At 37.7% G+C, this 24228-nt stretch overlaps 1 protein-coding gene and 3 long non-coding RNA genes across 5 annotated transcripts; all 4 read right to left on the bottom strand.

Annotated features, from left to right (window-relative positions):
* Positions 1-1804: 1804 nt before the first annotated feature.
* Positions 1805-3655, bottom strand: LOC131300969 (uncharacterized). 2 transcript variants are annotated; one of them, XR_009191120.1, is made up of 3 exons: positions 3538-3552; positions 2440-3315; positions 1805-2065 (listed from the first exon to the last, which is right to left on the bottom strand). It is a non-coding gene; the product is annotated as an uncharacterized LOC131300969 (long non-coding RNA). The 2 variants fall into 2 exon arrangements; XR_009191119.1 differs by having other exon boundaries at positions 2440-3655.
* A 1721-nt stretch (positions 3656-5376) lies between these two features.
* Positions 5377-7362, bottom strand: LOC131300967 (uncharacterized). The gene is made up of 2 exons (XR_009191117.1): positions 5930-7362; positions 5377-5580 (listed from the first exon to the last, which is right to left on the bottom strand). It is a non-coding gene; the product is annotated as an uncharacterized LOC131300967 (long non-coding RNA).
* Positions 7363-7456: 94 nt separating this feature from the next.
* Positions 7457-7966, bottom strand: LOC131300968 (uncharacterized). The gene is made up of 2 exons (XR_009191118.1): positions 7775-7966; positions 7457-7670 (listed from the first exon to the last, which is right to left on the bottom strand). It is a non-coding gene; the product is annotated as an uncharacterized LOC131300968 (long non-coding RNA).
* A 1498-nt stretch (positions 7967-9464) lies between these two features.
* On the bottom strand, positions 9465-12945 carry LOC131301553 (ABC transporter G family member 21-like). Its single transcript, XM_058327917.1, has 5 exons — positions 12595-12945; positions 11488-12289; positions 11163-11348; positions 10869-11047; positions 9465-10309 (listed from the first exon to the last, which is right to left on the bottom strand). Exons 1-5 carry the CDS (start codon positions 12808-12810, stop codon positions 9659-9661), a joined length of 2034 nt encoding a protein of 677 aa, XP_058183900.1. The 5' UTR covers positions 12811-12945; the 3' UTR covers positions 9465-9658.
* Between the last annotated feature and the right edge of the window lie 11283 nt (positions 12946-24228).

Here is a 24228-nt window from a genome sequence, read left to right as displayed (position 1 = left end):
CTATCTATGGATGTATCTACATATCATATTACGATCTTCTAATGCCAGTATTTCTCTGTTCTGTTTCCATTCAAAGTTCAAACTGCACCTGATGCTTGTCAGAAATCTTAGTATTTTCGTTCTCGGAGAAATTCAATAGTGCTAGTTAGTGAGGTTTGAACCCCGGTCAAAAGCATGGGAGTGCATGGCATCTACTAATAAGCCACCACTCCACTTGCCTGTCTGAAATCTTAGTAGCAATTACTCCTTATTTTAGATGATTCATGGAGTTTCCTGAAGAAAACAGAGAGAAGATATCCAAAGCCACTAAAACTACAGATGCACACTTTCATTCCCTAACAAGCTTCATTCATATTCCAAGTTCGTTTGGAATTATACATGTATAGATACATATTTTGTCGATGCTTAATTGCGTAGTGGACAAAATTAAGGAGCTCCGTAGCTCTCTGAGCTACATTGTCACGTCCCGTGCGACTTCCATGCACACGGGACCGTGCCCTGCTCCCCGGATAACCTGCAGTAGCAAACCATCACCAGTAAATACAGGAGCATGAAAGTTACTGCGCCCGTTGTATGGTAAATGCTTGAATGTGTGTCGACTATTATACTAATCTTGGATAGTACTTCACTTTTATTATATCTATTCCTATTGATCTATGGACTGTTCATTTATGGAATAATTCTTTTTTTTGTTCTAGCTAATATAACATGACAATTTTGGATGATATTCATGAGCTTGGAATTAATTGGGAGCAAGTTTAGAAAAGATATTTACCAAAAAATAAAAAATAAATATTGGAAAAGACATTACTCCGTAAAGTGTGGACAGAAAATGCCTTAAAAAGATGGGAAAAAGATCTTAAAAAAGGAAGGCATTACCAGAAAGAAAAAGGAAAGGGAAGGGAAGGGAAGGGTTTGACGATATAGTTGGGTGGCTACTGGCCGCACTTAATCTAACATTCTACAAAAATTATGGGTGCAAACGACTTGAGTAAGATCGAGCTTGGTTAGCATTTACGACTTCGAGCTCGGTTCGAGTACTAAACGAGTCTAAATAAACAAGTTGGATGCATACGAGCTGTGCTTACGTACACGACCCAAGCTTGGCTTGTTCATTAAAAATGAGTTAAAACATCGTTCGAGCTCGGCTCGTTCACTAAAAAAACCAATCTGACTGAGACGTTAACGAGCCAAGTTTGGTTCGTTTGCAAGCCCTATTTACGTTTGGATATACTGCTCCAACACTTTAAAATTAAGCTCCAAACAACAGGTAAACATCGCAGCAAGCTGGACATTTTAGGAGACCACCCAATACAGGTCCTGTGAAGAGAACAATCCGCTTCTGTTCTCTCTCACAGTTATAACAAAAATTGTGAAGGGAGAAAAAGACAGAACAAGAGAAATTATCTGAGATGCTATTTTAAGATGAATTAGGTTTAGTTAGACCCACCATTCAAGGGTAGTTGTCTTGATCATGCTGCTATGACGTGGAAATTACTATTGAAGAGAATGGCCATCAACAAGAGGATGCAATGGACAAGGGAGGCTAGGCGACCTATATTTCTTAGAGCTTGGGTTAATTGGTAAGAATGTATCAACCCTTCAATGTATAGCCTTCTTCTGGTCTTTGTTTAGTGGAAGTAATGCTTTACTCCATTGAGGAAACTTGACAAATTTATTGAGGAAATAATCACTTCATCTGTCTCTGATTAAGTGATTTTTTTCCCACTCGACAGAGCCATCCAATTTAAGTTCTGTGAGACTTTTTCAGATCAGCATATGAAACAATATGTACAAAAGCTTATTTTTCAAATATCTATCTTTATTTCTTAGTCCAAGACTCCAAGCCAATCCAAGCTAGCTAACTTACAAGGTAATGCCAAGTCCTATGGCCACACGATTACATTAATGAAAATCCGAAAACCAGAAAACAAAAGAAACATCAAAAGGGAAACATGTATCCAGATCATCTATAAGAAGATCTTAGCATTTCTCCCTTTACGCAAATGACCAGTCTCCGGCATCATGTATGTTAGTGCTTCGCTGCTGATTTTCCACTCTTTGCCTGCAAAATTATCCAACACTTGTTTGTTAGATTTTCTGATACATCTCGTATCTCTATTTGATGAATAGGAAAAACACTGTTATTCAGACTCTGAGTACGAGCTAATATCTCAAGGTCGGATTCATCAGATCTCTTATTGAAGGGTATACAAAAATGATATTCTATGTAATATGGAGTGCCAAAACATTAGCTTCTTTATTCCATAGCAATTATACAACGGAAAAAAATTTAACCACTTTGCTGAATACAATGATACAAGAAGTTTCCAACAGAGAGTATTAGACTAGGGTATTTGGCTTACTTTGAAGAGACCATGCAAAGATACTAGTATATGCATGCATACATGCCTTTATTGGACGAATAAGAGGGCTTACCTTCTTCTTAGGTTCTGAACTAGTTTTAGGGGCAGCCTTTTTGGAGCCAGACTTAGAGCTGCCCGAAGCCTTGGGTGCACCATCCTTGGCTGCTGCAGGCTCCTTCTTGGCCTGCCCAAATAGCTGAGTGCCTACGGATTTTTCAGCCTTCATTGATGCCATTGCTTATTAGCTCTTCAACCACACCTTCCAACAAAGACAATGGAAAATGTGTATCTTACTCACTCGACTCAGTTGAGTATTAGTCTGGCCAGAAACATGAGATATTTATAGAAAAAGACTAGAGTTGCGTATACTGAAAGCAATTAGAATCACACTTTATAGGTGAGAATGCGCTGGTACCTAGTTAACTGAAGAGAATAGAATAAATGAGTAAGATGACCACTTCATGGTTTGGGGATCGGATGCCTTGGTCGTAATCGAAGCATATCCTGTTTCATGCATTATTTCGCTCTTTTGTATAACAAAGTGATTTGTTTTCCAGAGGAATTTTGTGGCTCTATGCTATGCATGTTCACAGGTTTTTTGTATTAGTTTGATTGTTTTCTATGAATGAAGAGGAACATATTTTTCAAGCCCATGAGCTTTTTTCCCCAGAAATCCATCTTCAATGACTTCTCTCACGTCTTATTTAGGTCAGTTAAGTTTGGCGTCCACATAAAAAATGTCATTTCGTTTATTGGTAAGTTTAATCTTATTCAGAAAACACACCAAGAACAGAAGGCCAAGGGTATATCCTTGAAAGCCTGAAAAATTCAAACATGGGAGCAAGCTCCAAACAAAACTAAGCCTAACTACAGAGAAACAGCAAAGCAGCAAGGCACCAAACAAGACTGAGACCAAATCTCTAAATACCAGCATCTCTCCATCTACAACCTATGGGGAATGCTACGGTACCCACCCCGTACCATATGCACCTGTATAATCAAACCACTGAGAGGCATAACCAAATCATTGAGAGGCATAACCAAACCATTAAGAGGCATAACATTTTACAAAATAGGGTTACGCCTCTTAATGGTTTGGTTACGCCTCTCAATGATTTGGTTATAAGGGTGCATATGGAACTGGGGTGTGTACCGTAGCATCTCCCGCAACGTTACTCCATAACTTTCGTTCAAATGAATCAACTATGCAGTGCCCAAGCCTGCGATAACAGGACATTTCGTTCAAATTTCTATCAATCCTTTCTAGAACCTCCTCGACATCTAGGCTCTTCATCAAATTAGGGAAAATTTCAAAATGACACCTGAACTTTGCATCAAATGTCGTAGAGACACCTGAAGTTAAGTTTATTTCAATTAAATACATGTACTAGCAAAATTCCCAAATTTAGACCCCTGAACTTAAGTTTATTTCAATTAAACACCTGGACTAACAAAATTCCCAAATTTAGACCCCCGCCGTTATATTTCGTCTCAAAAATTGCTAACATGGCATCTCCAACCTGTTTAAGTTGCCCCATTGCACTGTTTTCAACAGAGGACGATGAAGTTTGCCTATGGGTTTCGCTTGGGTGCATCGTCCCTTGTTAGAAACATGTGCAATGGGGCAACTTAAACGGGTTGAAGATGCCATGTCAGCCATTTTTGGGACGAAATATAACTGCGGGGGTCTAAATTTGGGGATTTTGTTAGTACAGGTGTTTAATTGAAATAAACTTAAGTTCAGGTGTCTAAATTTGGAGATTTTGTTAGTACAGGTGTTTAATTGAAATAAACTTAAGTTCAGGTGTCTCTGTGACATTTGATGCAAAATTCAAGTGCCATTTTGAAAATTTCCCTATATTCTGTTTCTTTCACGTCAAAGTGATACATAGTTTCTGCTAAAGCCAATTTCGCCACAACATGCTTAGCCCTATTCCCTTGCAGTGCTTAATTAGTTGAAGAAAATGGAAACATGAGGCTGTGGTTAATCACGGATTGCTGTTGAGGACACACTTCTTGTTCTTGCTAAATGTATTTTATGTGGATCACCTAGACACCTATTCCCTTTAGAAAGACTCTTAAATAAGTGGTGTGGTTAATGATAGTCTTTTGTAGCTAGTATTGAGTGAACACACACAATGCGCATGTCTAATTGTGATGATTTGCTAGTCCACTGTGATTGGTCCACTAAGACCACTACTAAGTATATGATGACTATTTGAGACTGTTCCTGTTGTCAAGTTCACGAAAATGTTACATGGACAGATACTGAGTGTTGGTGATCTAGGAATTAATTAGATTGTAGAAGGAAACTCAGTAAAAGGAAAAGATACAAAGTGTGAGATGAAAAAAGAAAATTCAATGTTGAGTCTCATTAGATTTGGTTGTAATTACACCTTCCTTAGAAGAAGAACTATTCAAATGAAGTGCCAATCTAGGAGCCGTTTCAAATTCTTACCGGTTGCTATAACGAAAAGGGCCTGGATAGAGGAGTGATTCACCTTTGCACCTTTTTGCTTGAGCATAATAGTGCTTGGATGTTTGTGGACTCATATTTAAAGAAGATGGTTACACAGAAACCGGATTTTCCTTTTAAAAGTTCTACATATGAGAGAAACGATAGAGTAATGGCTAGTAGAGTTTAAGGGCATCAGTTTGTTAGCAGGATTTATGCTAGTATAATTGTAGGCTGTTTTGGAATATGCTGCAATCAAAGTGCTCACCTATGCTTTTTGGTGAAATTAATATTCACTCAATGATTCTTCCTACTACTTCTGTTTTGCTACCACTGCATCATCCATGCTATGTTAAGAATGAGTCCAATATGAGGAACATGTGGCATCCTGGCAATGTATTGGTTTTGTGACTGTCATTTTCTTTCATGCTTCTTCTTGAAAACCAATTCACCATATTAATTAATTTCTTCCCATTCAAAGGATTTGTCTTTTGAGTCATTCCAAACTTTGATACACCATTACACCACAATTGCAAAACAGGCCACAAGAAATCATCCTTTAATTATCTATATTTTATTTATTTAGTCTGAGCCTGAGAAGGGCTACATAGATATAGATCACAAGCCAACTAGTGATAAACATAACTGCAACTGAATATGCGGCTTCATAGAATCTAACGCATCACGCGCTAAATTCCTTACTTGTCAATGTTCTGTTTAGATCTTCTTGGCAGGAGTTGCTGGTTTGGTACCCAATACCTAAAACAATCAAAACGTGAGTCAGATAAGTACATGATAATAAGAAAAAATAGGTCCTTAGAGAAACTCCAATAGTGTGACGCTGGACGATTATCATGCCAAAGCCATTTATTTTGCCAGAGCTCCTAAAACCCACCTTCCAATGGCTTGCCAAATCAAAGCAGAACATGGCTTTGCAATTCATTTAGTAAAATTTGGCTCATGAAAATGGCCATTTCTGCATTCAAAAAAAGATAAAATCGCCATTTCTTTCCCCTTAATCACTCTGATAGATACTCATTTGGACTTCATATGATATACGTGTGTGGTTCAAATCTTACAGAGAAAGTTCAACTGGGACAATAATTACCTTCTTCTTGGGCTCCTGAGGCTTCTGCTCAACCTTCTTAGGGCCCGGAGTGGAAGTTGGAGCCTTAGCGGCCGGAGGGGAGACTGGAGCTTTCACAGGCTCTTTCTTGCACTGTCCATCTTGTGCACAGCAACCAGATTTTTCAGGTTTCATTGATGCCATTTTTTGATTTCCTCTTCACAGAAAGTTAAAGAGAGTAAAGAGTTTCGAATTTTCTGGCCTCAAGTATTAGTACCATCAAAACACATTAATTTATAGTATATTTCGGGTCATGACATGGAATAAGAACCATTGCCCGTTGTAGATGATGAAACAGACAGAAAGTCCCTTTGAGGGAATATAATAAATTAAGTGGAGGTCATTTTTGAAAGATGCTATATCAAATGCTTTGCTTTTCAAAAAGAAAAAAAAAACAAAAATGCTTTGCATAGAGATGTTGCGGATATTATTAGATTCCTATTCTGAAGAATACACAGATGGCTAGATATGTCGTAAGTATATATTCTTTTTAAGCTTGGGATAAGGTATGATATGCGGTTAGAATATCAGGACCTGTTCCTGAAAAGCATCCCCAGTTCGCGTTATTTTTCATGGTATTGCCAGAACATATGTGGATTCACAAGAAATAGGAAGTACTAAAAAGCCGATTTAGAATGGTTTTGTAGGATATAAGTGATTAAGTGAGTGTTTGCGTTGCCTTCATGGCGAGTGCCCACCAATTTAGGGATGGGGTGTTACAAGAAGCATTCGATCAGTAACAACTTTAAGTGTTGAGTCTGTTATTTTATCCGGTTCTCATTACACATTCCTCTGGTGGAATTCAAAAACAGAAACCAGTTTGAATTCAATGCCAATCAGAACCAAGGACCCATACTAAGTAGATATAGATAAAAAGGCTAAATAGACAAGCGATTCCGTTGGGGGCCTTTCTACATGTTTATTAAAGGGTTTGGATCCTTAAACATGAATTAATGAATATAATCGAAGACTCTTTATGCAAAAATGGACTAGATGCTAGAGAAACTATAAAAAAAAATTGTTCGATATTAGGAAAGGAAAATTGTTTAGAAAGCAAAATGGTTAGTAGCTATTGGTTAACAAAATAAGGCCAGCTGTCTGTTAGCAGGATTTATGTCGCGAGTGTAGGCTTAGTTTTGGAGAACAAGGCAATTCCAGTGCTCGAATTACTACTCTTGTCGTTGCGGTCAAGGATTTGAATGAAGTACCAAACCATTGCTTAATTTGGTTGAAATTAAATGTTTATGGGCATCACTTCACTTTCACCAAATGATTTTTCTAATGATCAAGGGTTGCTTTCACTGCATCATCTATGACACGTTTTAACTGAGGCAAAATATGAAGACTTACCCTGTGAATTCTCTTAAAACTACTTGAGTCGAATCCGTTTTCTGGCATTCCTTCCCCTTTTTTTTCTTTTTTCGTAACAAACTAGTATCACCAATCAAATGGATTTGTCTCTTAAAATTATCCAAAGCCCCCATATAACGTCAAAGGCACAGGAAATCATCCTTTAAATTCGCACATTTTATTTAGTTAGGCCAAGCAAGAAACAAAGGGTACAAAGATATTATATCATGCGCTATTTTCAGGATTTTCATCCCTCTTACACACAGAGGGAATTAAACATCCATAGAATCTATTACATCACGCGCTAAATTGATCACTACCCTTCCATGTTCTTTTAGATCTTCTTCGCAGGGGCTGGCTTGCTACCTGTGACCTGAAACCATCGAAATGCCAAATCACATAAATTGAATGCAAACAAATCATGAAATGCCCTTGACAATTTAAATTCATCCTTATGAATCTTCTCGATATATGTACCTTCTTCTTGGGCTCTTGAGGCTTCTGCTCAACCTTTTTTGGGGCCGGACGAGAGATAGGAGTGAAGACCGGAGCCTTAGGGGCCATAATGGGGACCGGAGGGGAGACCGGAGCCTTGGGGGCAGTAACGGGGACTGGAGTGGAGCCTGGAGCCTGAGGGGCCGTACTTGGGATTGGAGTGGAAACCGGAGCCTTAGGGGCCGGAGTGGAAACCGAAACCTTAGGGGCCGGAGTGGAGACAGGAGTTGAAACGGGAGCTTTGGCAGGCTCTTTCTTGGCCTGGCCAACGGGTTTCGAACCAGCGGGTTTTTCAGCCTTGATTGATGCCATTTTCTAATTACTCTTCTAATTAAAGGGATCAAAGATTTTTTTTAGTTCCTTGGCTCAAGTATTGGTACCACCAAAACACAATAATTTATAGCCTATTTCAGAATCATGGCATGGAATAACAACCATTAGTTGATGGGGAAACAGACATAGGGAATAGAATAAGATGCTTTGCTTAGAGCTATTGATGATTTTACTTGATTCCTATTCTAAAGCATGCCCCCTTGTATTTTCAGAAGAGTACATTTTTGTTTTGAAACTTGTTATAGGACAAAATAGGACATTAGAACCAAAATTTAAGACCTTTCTCAGATGTTTTGTTGTCCTGAGCTCTAGCCTGAATAACTGAGAAATTTATGCTACGCCATTCTTGATCAACATCCAATAACACAAACATTACAGGATTAGATACAATTGAACTGCGAGTTAGAAAAGGTCTTGAAGTGCTCATTATTTATGAAATAAAAAATCAGGGGATGCACAAATGATCGTTAGGCAGATCTTCAGCTTCAAGGATTCGACTGTTAGTTAGATATCAAGAAAACATGTTGAATGAGTGTCATGTTACAAGAAATATTTCATCACAAGAAATTTAAACTATTAGTTACATCGTTGTTCAGTCAAGCACCGCGTGATGATTTGGTCCATAAGTAAATCTGCATGCAGCATTTGGGTAACTTGGATTCATAGAAACAAAACCTACTTTGAAGGCCTCGATCCTTTATTAGCCATTGAGTTGTCTAATGAGCTGTCAGCCAAAAAATCATCCTTCGACTGTTTTCTCACTTGCAATATTGTTTGGATACGTCACAAGCTGATAATGGCGTCAAAAAGAGTTGGTTCTCTCCGCATCTACTGCCAACCTTTACGCCAAATTGCGTGGGGTAGCTTCTCTGATTGAAAGCATCGAATTGGAATTTTTCTTGGTGTGCTCAGTTTCAGTGAAGTCGTATTTCTATCTTTACTGATAGCAGTATTTTGATTAACTCCCCTGTTAATGAGGTCCGTTTGGATGTCTGGTTAGATTATCATATCAGTGGTACAAAGTATCCTTGTAATTGCATTTATTAAAACTCAAAAAGATAGATCTCCATGGATAGAGCCCATAAAGGGTAGCAAAGTTTGTATCTTTAACCTTTATTGATGAATTTACCTTTCCCCAAAAAGAAAAATAAAATAAATTTGAGCCTATCAAATACTAGAAGTATCTTCATTAAAGTTTCACAGTAACCCCCAGTTAGATGATCTTTGTTACTCCAGAAACCATAGGGATTTTCCATGGTCATTTGCTGCTATGGTTTGTTTGTTACCCTAGAAACCATGGGAAAGTTAATCTTTCCTTCCTGATTTCTTTCTTGCTATATTTTTGTTTCAACATTCTTGGTTTTTGCCATAGATATTGTGAAATTTCTACAGTAAAATTTGGCCCAAATGGCACAAGTAAATGGCTGAAACATGTTACTTACGAGATGAACCTAATTACAAAGATTCTGTCAAAGCCGCAATCAGTAGGACTCTGATCAATGTTAGAACATCTTCAGCTTTAGCTTCAACAAGTCAATTAGGTTGCCTCATCCTCAATACTACATAAGCCAAAAGCCTATACCCAACCAACATAACAGCCAAAGCCACTACATCCCTACACTTACCACCAAGACCCACATACCTTACGGCCGGAAAATCCAATACCCGGCATGTCACCCCTGATCCACACTCATATACCTCAGCAGCCGAATACTGAACCCCCACCAAAAGTTTGTAACAGTAGTGGCAGAATGAAACGTACTTCAACCAAGCTATAAAACCCGGAATTCGCTGAATGTAATATCCACTGGCTAGTAAAAACACGAACATGATCACAGAAGCTAAAGTCGCTGCTTGTTTCGCATCCATTACGATTGCACCGAGTGCTAGTCCAAGTCCCTGAGAGACTAGCACATTGAAGAGGACGATCAAGAGGGATAGTGAAAACGTTACTAGTGATGGTTTGAGGCCGCCCATCCAATATGCGATGGTGGTGAAGATAGTTGGGAGCACAAGCTCCATTGGTAGGTCGCCTGCCATTCTGGCAAAGTAATAGGAGGAGAGGCGGTACATGCTTGAGGAACGTTCTTTTATTAGCATTGGGCATTCTTGGGGGAACACGAACATGGAATTGATGAGAGGGTAGAAGCCCCAGAACATTGAGAAGAAGAAGATAAGTCCCACCTGTTTCATGTTCAAGGTTGTTAGAATTACACAAAGGTTCTGTATCAATTCTAGAAGAGCCAAAAGGAAAAATTGGAACCTAAGGACCACTACTAGGCTTTGTTACGGTGGACCATGAGTTGATTACGGCTCACAGTGAACCTCACCTCAGCCTCTTGCCTTTGGCAGCAGAAATTGGGGGAAAATGTAAGAGCACTAATGGCTAATTTTTATTGAAGAAGTGTGGAGAATTTCGTGGTTGACAAGTCTGCATTCATCCCGAATGAGCCCATGCACACTAGGGGTGCTTGTATCTTCTTAGGCACTCTTTCATGTCTTAGAAGCATTGCCTTTTTTACTTTTGCTTTTCAACAGCTCTCACTTAAATATACAAGTGAAACAAACACCCACTTCGAGTTTTTGGCAGAATGATAACAATTTTGTCACACATAATTATGAACATCGATGTGTGAATGTTTTATAGTCTACATACGCTATAGCTTTGTTACCTATGATTTTATCCTACTGTTCCTGAATTTACTTCCTGTAATCTTGGGAGGCACAGACCAAGGTCACATACCTGATCTTGCAAGTCTGACGTACGAGAATGCCACCACAGGAGTCCTGAAAGTATAGAGAGGCTTATGACTTGGAAAATCTTTAAACCCGAATAGGACTCGTGTTTTCTTTCTTTTAGGCCCCTTTCCAGCAACACCTTGAATTGCATCCACCAACTGGTGGTCCATTTTATTTCACTGCCTGCGGCATACATTATCCGTTAATAAAGATAATGACAACTTCATATACGGATACTTTGTGACTAATAAATACTCCGGGGATGTAACTGAGAGGGATAGGTTTTTTTCTGGCTCACTTCTTGGCGGTAATACTCCTGATGCAGATCGAATTGGGGCCTCACGAATCTCATCCTTCAAGGCAGGGTAAAGGTTCTTCTTGTAAGAAGATATTAAATGCTGTCTCAATAAGGTTTGATCTTCATGGTCGTCTCCTCTGCTATGGAAGTCCCGTTGCTCATCTTGGTTTGTATCCGGCGTCACACCTGCAAATCAAAAACAAGTTTTGATGGTAAATAGGCAACAATGGTGATTAGATTGACCGTTAAAAACAAAATGTAAACATACTAGTTAAGCCAAAACATACTAAATATTTATCAAGTTAGGAATAAAGAGTTTCCATACCATTAGCAAGATCAAGCAGAAAATCAGCAGGATTCACGAAATTAAACCCGGGCACATAACCGAGTGAACCAAAATACTCCATCACCCCATCAGCGCGTCCGCTGTAAATCAGGTACCCCTCAGATAACACCAACACCTTATCAAACATCCTGTAAAGGGTACTCGAAGGCTGATGAATCGTCGTAATCAAGGTTTTGCCCCCTCTGGCTAGCCCTCTCAATGTAGCCATCATCCGCTGAGCCGTGGTCGAGTCAAGCCCAGAAGTGGGCTCATCCAGCAGCAACAGACTTGGGTTCACCAACATCTCTTGTCCTATACTCACTCTTTTTCTCTCACCACCAGAAACGCCGCGACACAGCGGGCCCCCGATAACGTTATCTCGACACTTGGTCAACCCCAGCTCCTCTATAACTAATTCCGCCTGTTCAATTTTTTCGTCTTTAGTGAGCTTGCTCGGTAACTTCAATAAAGCAGCATAGGTCAATGTTTCGAGCACGGTGAGATGAGGGTACAGGATGTCGTCTTGGGGGACGAAACCGGTCTTTCGCTTCACCGAACCCGAGAAGGGCTGCCCGTCGTATGTTATCGTGCCGGAGACTTTACCGGGCAGCCTGCCCGAGAGGGCGGTCAGCAATGTGGTCTTCCCGCTTCCGGACGGGCCTAGCATCGCTAGGAGCTCGCCGGGCCGGACGATGCCGCTCGCACCATTCAGGATCGTTTTAGTAGTTGGCTTGGGCTCAAGGGATGAAAAACAGAACACCTTTGTGGATTGCAACTTTATAGTGTATGACACATCTTCAAACTGAAACAATTGGATGCCTTGTTAATTGGACCCTACTTTTCTACTGTATAAACTCAAATTGCAAGAAGTAGTCGCATCTCCACCGCTCAATCTCTTTTTTTTTTTTTTATCGGTCAAAGTCTCTCATAACAACTTTGAAAAAAAAAAAAGTTTTGGACGGCCGAGCTTGTACAGACTGCAAATGCCATCCAAAACCAAGAATTGAATAGGCGAAGTTAACAAGGCAACCAAGAATTTGACTGCAAATAAATTTAAGAAATGCATGACATGAGCAAGATACAGATATAGTTTGGACTTTGGCGTACCTTGAGTGTGACGGGACTTAAGGATTCACGTAGAATGGAGAATCGGGGTGGAGTTGATTGTTGTTCTGACATTTGGTTATCCACAGATGGGATTACTACATCGTTGGTCGATGAATCTGGTGGGTCGCTCTGAACGGATTCAATCTGGGTAGTAGTAGTAGGTATGATGCTAGCCAGATTGCGATTCATTCTAGTCTCATGTCCAGGGGGCATCATTTCAAGAAACGAATGAATGAAGGATCAGGAAGAGACGATATTGGGAGAAAACTGATGGAGAGAGAGAGAGAGAGAGAGAGAGAGTGAAGCCGGCAGGAGAACCAGATTGTGTCAGTGATGATAATACTCCCAAGAACAACGAGGGCTAGTTGGTCAAAGGGATGTGTCGTTTTCTACTTTTTCTCCTCCCTCGGGAAGCAAGATTCTCTATGGCTTTCTTCCGAAAATTCGTGTGCATCTGCTGAAAACTCACGTGTCTTTTAGAAATTTTCCGGCCGTTAAATTTCAAATATATAAAAAAAAATTACGCAATTTAACGGCGGAAAAAATTGACCATATGCCGTTAAGTTTATTTATCCATTTAAGAACATATTAGGCTTTTTTTTTTTTTTTGTGTCGAACTAGAAATCAATCTTTGTTCTAGTATAACCCATTACTTAAATTTATAACATGCATACGTTTGTACATTTAGAAAATATCGTTATAGTAAAATTGGCCAAACCTTCTTTACTTTAATACTCCTACTAGTTATATAAGTTTAGTACTAACCAATTGAACAGTTTAAACAAAAAGTAATTACTAACAAAATACGTACATGCTCCACTAATCTTTTACATAGTCATTAATTACATCATACAAAACACGCTGATGAATAGTATTATATAATATAGGTTTATCAAAATTGGTCTAATTATGTTGGTAAAATTGGTCTAATTATGTAACTTATCAAAAAGATGAAGGGTAAAATAGGCATCAAGTGTTCAATAAAGAAGCTAGTATTTCGCTTTGTCGTAATTGGATGAAAAAATTGAACCTAAAAGACAATAACATTATTTTAACCCAACCATCTTTGTAGCTATATTCATTGTTTATAATTTTATATTCTTTTATTTAAAAGAAAAAAAAAACACATATGGCGGACGTTTATTTTGGTGAGTATGACTACGTACAGAAAAGAATCTGAATCCACAATTTATTTAATAGAGATGTCAATGGACAGAAATGTCAAAAAAGCAAGGCAAAAGAGGAGTGATTATTCGGTGTTTCCGAAGTACCGCTACGTAATATTATAAAAATATTCTTAATTTATCATACGCCACACTTAGTGGTCGAGTTTAAATGAATGTATAGTTGAAAAAGCTTTTAAAATACCACATTACATTAATGTGTAGTTGAAAAAACTTTTGAAATATCACATGACAGTGCTTCGCAAAGAAACGTGCCTAAATGGTCATTGTCACAGTTTTCAATAACTTGTTAATTACTCGAAAGTCAGAGACCATTAAAAAAGCAAACAAACAAATAAAAAAACACCCTTGGTTTTGCAGAATTCGACTTGGAATGTTTTCCACTTCAACTCACCAAACACATGGCAAGACAAGTAATATAATGGAGATACAAACTATACAGTGCTGCTACCCACACAATTTTGTGCACAGATTCTATGCACGTATCACAGTATGGGGCTCACTACGGTTCTCATGCATACAAACGAATCGAGCCATTCATTAAATTAAATGTAAAATATTTTTTCAATGGTCTCCTCTAAAAATCAGCTCATTTAGATTTCCGGATAATGAAAAGTTAGATGATTCGATTGAGCACCTATAATTATCAGATTGAGCTATTTTTTCGCGAGGACCGTTGAAAAAATATTTTTTGTTTAATGAACGGCTCAGATCGTTTGTGTGGTATCTGGAGTGAGCCCCACATAATGATCCGTGCACAATATGTTTTTAAGAAGTATGGGCCAACAAACTTACTGTAAATTATATGAGTCCCACTATGCATACCGACGTACCAAATGACATTGTACCGAGGGTTTGTGGGGTCTACTTTTGAGTTTCACAAGAATAATCTAAACCGTTCATTTATTTGAAAATAATTTTTCGAGTAGTCCTACAAAAAATAAGCTCAATCGAATATGTGCAATGTTTTGATCCAATCTTTCAATTTTTCATTCTAGAGTTTAGGATCTTGAATTCTGAATGGAAACTTTAAATTCGATCAACAACTTACACATGTTTAATTAAGCTAACTTTTTGCATGATTATTCACAAAATTACTTTAAAATTAATGAACCGTTTGGATTATCCTTGTAGGACCCAAAAGTAGGTCCCACACGCTATCGATACATTGCCGATACAATTTCCGTCGGTACCTCAAGTATTTTCGGTTATAAATTGCAGGACACATCGCTCCCTTTTGTTAGGCATTCGCACGCTCATAGTGTGCAAATGGCAAACACTGCGGCTCCTTTTGTTTCGATGTAAAATGTTTTTCCTGAAAAGAAACTTCAAATTTTTATTTTTTGATATTTGGTTGGCATTTGAAAATATTTTTAAAAATTGACAAAATAGTGTAGAGATGAGAGGGCTTAAACGGTGAAAAGATCTTAGAATATTAGAATTGAACATGGGTCAGGACTGACATTCGAGAAAACTGAACAGTGAAAATTGCAGTAGAGGGCAGCGGGTTAATTTCGGAAAATAACTTACGGAAGATTTAAGGGTAAGTCATTTTCATTCAATTAATGGAAAATGTTTTACATGTAAAATGTTTTCCTCAGTTTTTACACAACCAAACACCAAAAAATAAGTAAAACAATTTACAGAAAAATATTGTACGCCCAAACAAACGAAGCCGTGCATGTGATAAAAAGATAAGTGTAAATGGTAAAACATGGAGTGCATATGGTAAAAATAATGTATTTTTTTTAAAAATAAAATTGTCCTAATGTTACCCAAAAAAAGGAGTGCAAATGACAAAAGGGGGAAAAGCAAAAATCATTCCCATGATTTGCATAACCAATTTAATTGAGGAACCTCCGACCATCTGAGCAATAATAATATATACTATCTCTCACCCAAAAAAGAGCCTGTAATGCCAGCAAGAGGTTTGTTTGACCCATATATATAATTAAACAAATTAATATCCATAAACAGTTTGTTGATGGAAATAATTCATGATATATATAAGTTGGTAGTGTCACAATAATTGAAATTAAATACTAGTATCACATTTGAAAACCATCTAATTGATTGATTCTTTGCGGAAGCATTTCGTCACTGATCATTCTCGTTATATATTTTTTTTAAAAGAGAAAGAAAAAAATACTCGACTAATTGTTTTCAGAAACTTTTTTTTGTGAACGTCTTCTGAAAATAACTAATTTTTAGAAAAAAAAAACACACACAAAAATAACTTCCCAATTGTTACAATACACACACACACACACACACACACACACACATATATATATATATATATATATATACAGTCCCCTTCAGGTAAGGGCGCCCTTACCTAATTAAGGTAAGGGCTTCCTTTTTTCTCCCTTTTCCCGATCGAATTTCGATGATCCGAGCCGCTCAATGTGTTCAGAACGTGATTTTAAGGGTATCCGCGAGAAATCAACAAAAAAAAATATTAGGAAGGGCTTCATTCAAACAGTTTTTATTTGAACCGTTCGATAAAAACAAACAAAAACTGCTCGGATAAAGCCCTTCCTGGTCATTTTTTTTGCCGATTTCTTGCGAGTACCCTTAAAATTACGTTCTAAACACATTGAGCGGCTCGGATCATCGAAATTCGATCGGAAAATGGGAGGTCCTTACCTTAACAAGGTAAGGGCGCCCTTACCTGATTGAATCTGTATATATATATATATATATATATATATATATATATATATATATATATGCGGGGCGGTTCTAGGAACACCTATAAAAACATCTAAAAAATCTCATAATTTCCGATCAAATTTTAATGATCCGAGCCGCTCAGTGTGATCAGAACGTGATTTTAAGAATAATTGCGAGAAATCAACAAAAAAAATCACCGAAAAGGACTTGACATTTAGAAAGTCAAACAATATGACAACGATTTCTCTGTTCATTTCCAACAACCGTTTCTGCAAACTATTCCATGCAATTGTACGTAATTTAAAATATAGTAACCAAACTGCATCGCTTGTTTATTTGGCTTCTAAATTATATGTCAATTTGCAAAGTCTCTCTCACTTATAATCAGTATGTATCGATCACGATCCCCTCTTAATTCCGGGGATGCTGCCAAGTAGCTCCGTGTAGAGCGATCAATTCGATCGTTCATTTTGGCACGAACGGCTTGGATCGAACTGAATGCATATAAATCACATACAAATCAAACCGTCCATTGTTCGATCACTTAAGATACAAGCCGTCGATTGTCGAGATTAGCGGCCGGATCAGCCGCTTTACACCGCTCTACAGGGAGATACTTGGCCATTCCACATTGCCTTAATTCCATGCTTTAGGCATGAGTCCTTACATATGTTAGTACTAGTGTTTACCTGTGCCTACGACACTACGCACTCCGGTTGGAATTGCACGTACCTATGGCACTTGCTAGCTAGTGGCTCAAACACTAAATCAATTTATTAGTGTGTAGTATGTAATCTTTTTTTTAGTGGCACGAAAGAGAATTACACATGCTTACGGTACTCCTCCAATTAAACTTTTAAGCTAGTTACAAAAAAACTATTAATTTGCTTATGGAATCCCAATAAATACCAAGTAAAAAAGTTAAAATAGTACTACTATGGATCCTCCACCACATCTATTAAATCCATTTGCAGAAATAAAAGAACATATTAGAATCCAGAAATCAAAAACCTTAATGTAACTTCAATCACTAATAGTTATCAAACACCATAAACTAACCATATAAAGAGTAAAAAAAAAATTAGTTCGGACCGCGAGAAAAAAACTGGCTATCAAAAAAAGCTACAAAGAATTCATGCTTTGGTTGAAATACCTAAGTGTAAGCGATCATCGGAGGCACAGTGATTGCCCGTGCCTACGGCACTACCCACCCCGATCGGAATTGGCTCAATTTGCTAAAAATTATGTACCCATAGAGTTACTATTCTGAAATTCAATTTCTGCCAAGAATTGCAACAATTTCTACCCATGCAGACACGAGCAACCCGATGATAATAGAAAAAAGAAGGGAGAAAAAGGAGGATCTGAAAACACATGGACTTGGGCGCGGACTATATTACTAAACTATCATTCAAAACGGAACGTCAAGAGGAGTAAAAATAACAAAACTCGATTATGTATAACATTTAACAACACACCTACCCACCTACACCAAAAAAATCACCCAAATTTCTTGAACATTTAGAACATGCACAAATTCCACTCGGAACAGCAGTTAGATTGAAATTTAAACACTATTTGTACCCTGGAAAGAAACATACACCAAAAACTTTCCCAAAAAAATCCCGAAGGAATGTTTCACACGGCTTTCAAAAAATGGTTTCTTTGTTAGACCCATTACATTAACTTTCTTGGCCCAGCTTTTCACGCAACTTTCTTCAACCAGCTTCGCCAGAATAAATAAAAAAATTCCAAAGAAATGTTTTCTTTTTTTTTTTTAATAATCGAAATGAATGTTTATTGGCCTAACTTCCGACGGAATTTGTAGACCTCGGTGGGAATTCGAAAGATGATAGGAGAGAGAGACAGAGAGAGGGGGGGGCGAACCCAAATGACAGGAGTTGAAATGCCAACGACAGAAGCTGGGTAAAAAAAGAGATGGCATTTTTGTGAAATATTTGAAAGATTGTGGCACTTTCTTAAGAGAGTTGGAGAGCACATATCAACTCTTAGATCAAACAAATCTGAGCCGTTGTAACAACTTGTTCTCATACCATTCTATTTTATAATAGAGATAGAAATGTCATAAAAGAGACAAAATCAGATTGACCTACTTTTGCATTTTACTGTGCAATGGTATCACAACAACATTCTTGTTATGTCAACAGCTGCTCGTATGCAAGGACGGTGTCAGAAATTTTGGCTCGTAGAGTAGCAATTTTATTTGCAATAATGACATGCTAATTTTTTGTAACAATTCGAGAGTAAGATTTTAAGAGATTGAATATAAAAATTTAGGACAAATTATCAAAATCTCCCCTGAGATTTCTGCAAATTGTAGATTTTTTTTTGAACGACGCAAATTGTAGATTATCCTCTCATGTTTGTAAAATTACAAATTACTCTCTGTTGCACAACAAATTACCCCATCTCGTAATGTACTACAAGAGAATTTTAACAAATCTATCTTACATCATTAAATTCTAATCACAATGGACCACAATGTCCTTTTGTAGCTTATGAAAGTCTACAAAAGTGTGAAAACAGTCTTTCACTGGCTACAAATAGACGATTTGGTCAATTGTAATTAGGATTTGATATCGTCAGATTTCGTCGAATTCTTCAGCGGCTAGGTCACGACAAGAGAGTAATTTGTTATGCGATAGGAGGTATTTTGTAAATTTTCAAACATCAAGAAACAATTTGCAATTTATAGAAATCTCGAGGGTGATTTTGATAATTAACCCAAATAATATGGCACACGCATTGGAAAGGTATAAACATGATTTTAAAACAACCCTTGACGACTTAACTATTTTGAAAGCGATACACAAAAGGATCATTTGTTATGCAAAAAATTAAGATGTCTTTTTCATTACATACAAGTAATGGATTGTGCAAATGGCGGGAAAAAAGCGACCATTCATCAAAGAGTTAAGAGGTTAAAGTCATTGCTGAAGACATATGGCGTGAAGTGGAGAAGTTCCGAGTTTGTGAGTTCTGGTTTGTTCAGAGGTCGGCCAATGGTGTAGCTCACACATTAGCTGCCTCCGATTTGAGAGGTTTTGGTATTAGTACTTGGGAAGAGCATGGTATCGGCTACCGCTGCCCCTCTCTAAATAAAGGTAAGATTCTAAGCTGAAGGCGATAAGTCTTAAAGAGATGAGAGGGCCTTTTTTGAAACTTCAACTGTGGTTTAGGAGAGCTTCCTCCTAACTGGTTGTTGGATCCTTTGCGATTGGATAATCGTCCTTAATTTCCTATTGGAGCATTTCAATATATCAATAAATTCGTATCATTTTGATCAAAAAGAAGAAGAAGAAGTAATGTATCATTCATCAAATGGTTCTCGTTGTAAAACACTTTTTTTCACAATCCCTAGTAAAAGTTGTAATTTGTGTATTTTCAAATAATTTGATGAAACACTTGGGAAATTTATACCTTCTGTAAGGAAAACTTTACATTTTATGGGGTCGAATTCACTAATTAAGCTACAGATCTCCGAAATTATTAAGATAACAAAATTGAGGGGTCAATTAATCCCAGTCGCCCATGGGAACATCTGCCCTTGCTCGTGCCCCAAGTGATGTTATACCAAGAGGTTTCCTCTTAGTATATATGGAACCGAGGGATGTGCTGTGTACCATTTGAACCGTCTATCTGGACAATCAATGGTTCAGATTTTAAAAAAGAACACATTCCTTAGATAATTAAAGTACTTAATTAAAACTGTTATTCGACATGTATATCATAAACAGCAACGATTAGCTAATTCAATTTTAAAATGCTAGTCAACACGATTACATATGGTACTTTACGTGGATATTTATTCGAAAGTAATATACTTGAAAAGAAAAAATAATACTCTCTCTCCCTCCTACATTTTAATTGGACAAGGTCCCCCTAATTTTTATAAATCAATTAAATTATTGCCTCTCCTTTCTCCATGTATTTAATTTCAACTTTATTTTCCTATATTGGTCTCTCTCTCTTTTTTGACAAAAGTGAGAAGTTGTATTGATGTAAGGCCAACGACACTTAAAGTCGAAAACGAGACTTGTGTTTGCAAGGCACTTCACCTCCGCTATGTGTCTCTTTAGTTCTATAGCTTAATAAACAAACGACCAGAAAAGAGAGCATTAAGGGGGGACTATCTCCGGATTTCTTATCTCCCTCTCCATCCAACAATTGAAAATAATTCTCCTCTCTTTGTCCCATCTTTATTCACTCAAACCAAACATGGTATAACTAGTCATTTTTTTTGCCAATTTCTCACGGATACCTTTAAAATCACGTTCTGGTCATAATGAGGGGCTCGAATCATCGAAATTCAATCGGATAATGAGAGAAATGGGGAGGTCCGCACTTAAGGAGCTTATTTAAAGTCCTCACAAGAAGCTCGCTATATATATATATACATTATCTGTAATTATTTTGTATCCAATTCCTCCAAAAAAATAAAATAATCCGGCAATCAAATATCACAGGGATTAGGAGTTTGGTTAAGAAGAAAAATGGAAAGAAATCTCCTGAAAGAAAGGTGGGTTGGTGAAGACAGACGATGGTGAGCTGAGCTTCTCTCTCTCTCTCTCTCTCTCTCTCTCTCCACAATCAGCTTGTTGACTGAGGCATGCCCCAAAAAGATGTCGCAGTTTAGCTATTGGGACAGAGGCATGCTCCAAAAAGATGTCCCAGTTAAGCCATTGGGGCAGATTATCGAAGTGCCGCATGTAACGGTGCAGCAATAGCCTTATACGGCATATTGACATGCCCCTCGAGAGTGCTTTTATCAGGCATGCAAAAGTGCCCCATAAACCATCATATTGAGGCAATTTATGGTGCCGCAATAGAATATTGGATGGCAGAACTAACCATGGTTGACTACAAAACGCGACACTTTTAAGTGCCGGTATAGCTTCGTTTACTTCTGAAACTTTGCACTTCTAACAGCCCCAAATAGAATTTGCTTGGTAAAAAAAATACTCTACCTTCTCCACGTTCAGTTATTTATCACCTACCCAACAGCAAAACACTGGTAATGTTATTTTGATCATCATCCCCACAATTCAACATGATACACAAATATATTCGTAGATAAGATCACCGTAGCAAAGGCTATGATTGGGGGGGGGGGGGGGGGGTGGAATCACCAAAGAACCCATCATTCACATGTAAAAACTGTTGACACAAGTAATACCAGCATCTGAAAAACAAAGTCGCAAAAAAGGTTGACAAATCCACAGGCCATCTCCATCGTCCAAGCCTGAATAAAACAACATATGAATCTAACAATGTCTACAAGTAAAGAACTGAAGTAGATTTTACTTACAGAAGTGTTGTATTCAAGAATCTGACTCTCCAAAGTAGTAAGAATACAATAGATCAAAGTGACAAAAGCTAGAACATCACACAGAACAAATCTTAAACACACCTCAATACCATCCCCAACTTCTGATTACTAATTTCATGTTCTAATTAATAGTACAATCATGAAAATAAGGCACAGTCGAAAGAGCCATAGTAACACTACAATATTTCTTCAGACTAGCCACGATCAAAGCCCACAACATAATAAATATAGAGTTGATTTCTGTAAACTAAATCTCAGATTGAGGGTAATTGACAAGAAGACAACATATCCCACTAAAACATTTAAAAAGATAAATGAGAGCAGCATGTTTAGAAGAGAGAACCTATCAAACCCTACCAGACACAATATGATTAGTGGACCAAAATTCCATGTGAATAGAATCTTGCAGCCACACATTTCACAATAGTACGTATAATGTAGTTGCCGGAAAATTGTGACTCATCTCTTCATTTCATCATCAAATTTAAACTGTATCTGTATGTTTCACATGCTCCAATACAATGTCCTACTAAGCCCCATTAACACATAATAGTGCAGCTAACTAAAACGGCGTAGAAAAATCGGCTTAAACATGTACTAGTACTCCGGAGCATATGGACATCAACAAAATCAAGCAATCTTATCCTGTAGAGGTACGATGGACCAAAACCTTCCTACTCTACTAACGAGAAACAAAACTATATGCCAGCCATGAGAAATGAATACTACAATCTGGACCTTGCCATCTCTGCATATAGAAATAGTCCGGACCTTGCCTTCTTCCCATATTAAAATCGTCTAGACCTTGCTTTCTCCCATATCGAAATAGTCTAGACCTTGCAATAGTTTAAGAAAGGGGGAATGTGCCTACAAAATGATGTCTATTGAGAGAGAGAAAATCATAAAAATATACTACAAACCAGTACATAGAAAGTAGGAAAGATTGAAAAGCACTTACCGAACAACCAGATCATGGAGATAGCCCAAAAAGAGCCTTAAAGCATATGGAACTCCCCCTTTGTCCAAAATTTGATCCATATCCTTATTCAAGTTACAACAATCGCTTTCATAACCACTTAAGAGGACTATTTCCATTAAATGTCTTAGGTCATCTATATCTTCACATATTCTATCACGTAAATCTGCACCGAAAAAAATAAAAAATTATGTTAAGATCTTAACAAAGAGACTGATTAAATATAACATGATGACAAGATATATACCTCCTTGAGCCACTTTGTGACCTCAGATAGCTTTGCTGACTTTCCATTTATAACTGAAATATTGTTGGCCAAATCCCCACAATATGCTCCTCTCTCAAAGAGGAATTGGGGTGCAACAAGTATATCCCTGAAAATTAAAAATTAACACACTTCCCTAAATTTCTCTTCCTCTCATTCCAACATATTTTTGGCCTGACTCAAGAAGAAACAATTAAAATTTAGTTAACGAGCAAATTATTGTAGAAAACAATAGAAAAAGCTTAGCTGAATATGTTTCTGAAACTGTGTTCGATATGAACCCACCATGTACAACTTGAGTTGGTAGCTATGAAAGATTGGTATTCTGTTCCAACCCATGTTTCAATATCTGAATCGACAAGCTTGATCATAACTCCTTTATCACCGATAACATGACACTCAACAATTCTGCCATTTTTTAAATTCTTGCGAATATCAAAATAAGTCTTTGATTCTCGCAAACTTTTGAAAGAGACTAGGCTAATCGATGTACTCCTATCCTCGTCATAATCTTCCCCAAAACTTGTCGATCCAATGTCACAATGCTTAATCGATGTGTTACTATATACGTAATACCCACAAACCTCCAGTGAACTTCTATTGGTGGTGGGTCTAACTCAGACAACCCAGTAATTTAAGTGGATTCCTGCTCCACTTTTTGCAATTCATCCTCCCTCACTTCCTCCACTACTAATTCAATCTCCACAAGCAATTCAATGGATACCTCATCATCTTTATCAAGATCTATGGTAAGAGACTCTAATGCAACTTGTGCTTCCTCCCTTTTTTTCTTTACATCGGCAAGCATACAAGCCATTGTATTGTCAAGCATAATTGTGGATTATCGGTATCCAGGCTTTGTTAAGTCAATAAAAGGGCTTCCTTGCACTCTACCGCCGCACCCTCCAAATAGGTCTCTTTGTTAGGGTGGTGTCTAAGGGTAGAACCATGACCAATTTGGAAAACGCATCGGCATGCTTTACCGCCACCAGTTTAGAAAGCACATCGGCTTGTTGTTTCGGGAAACCTGAGGGAGTTTGCATCCAATCAACAGCAATTCTAAGCGTCTGGATTGGATGCAAACTCCTTCGAGTTCCTGAAACAAGAAGTTGATGTGCTTTCTAAACTGGTGGCGGTAAATCATGCAGATGTGCTTTCCAAATTGGCCATAATTCTACACAAA

Source organism: Rhododendron vialii, chromosome 9a, assembly GCF_030253575.1.
Source record: "Rhododendron vialii isolate Sample 1 chromosome 9a, ASM3025357v1".
In the NCBI taxonomy this organism is placed as follows: Eukaryota; Viridiplantae; Streptophyta; class Magnoliopsida; order Ericales; family Ericaceae; genus Rhododendron; species Rhododendron vialii.
Note: the sequence above shows the minus strand (reverse complement) of the source record. Positions and strands in the feature narration are given on the sequence as shown.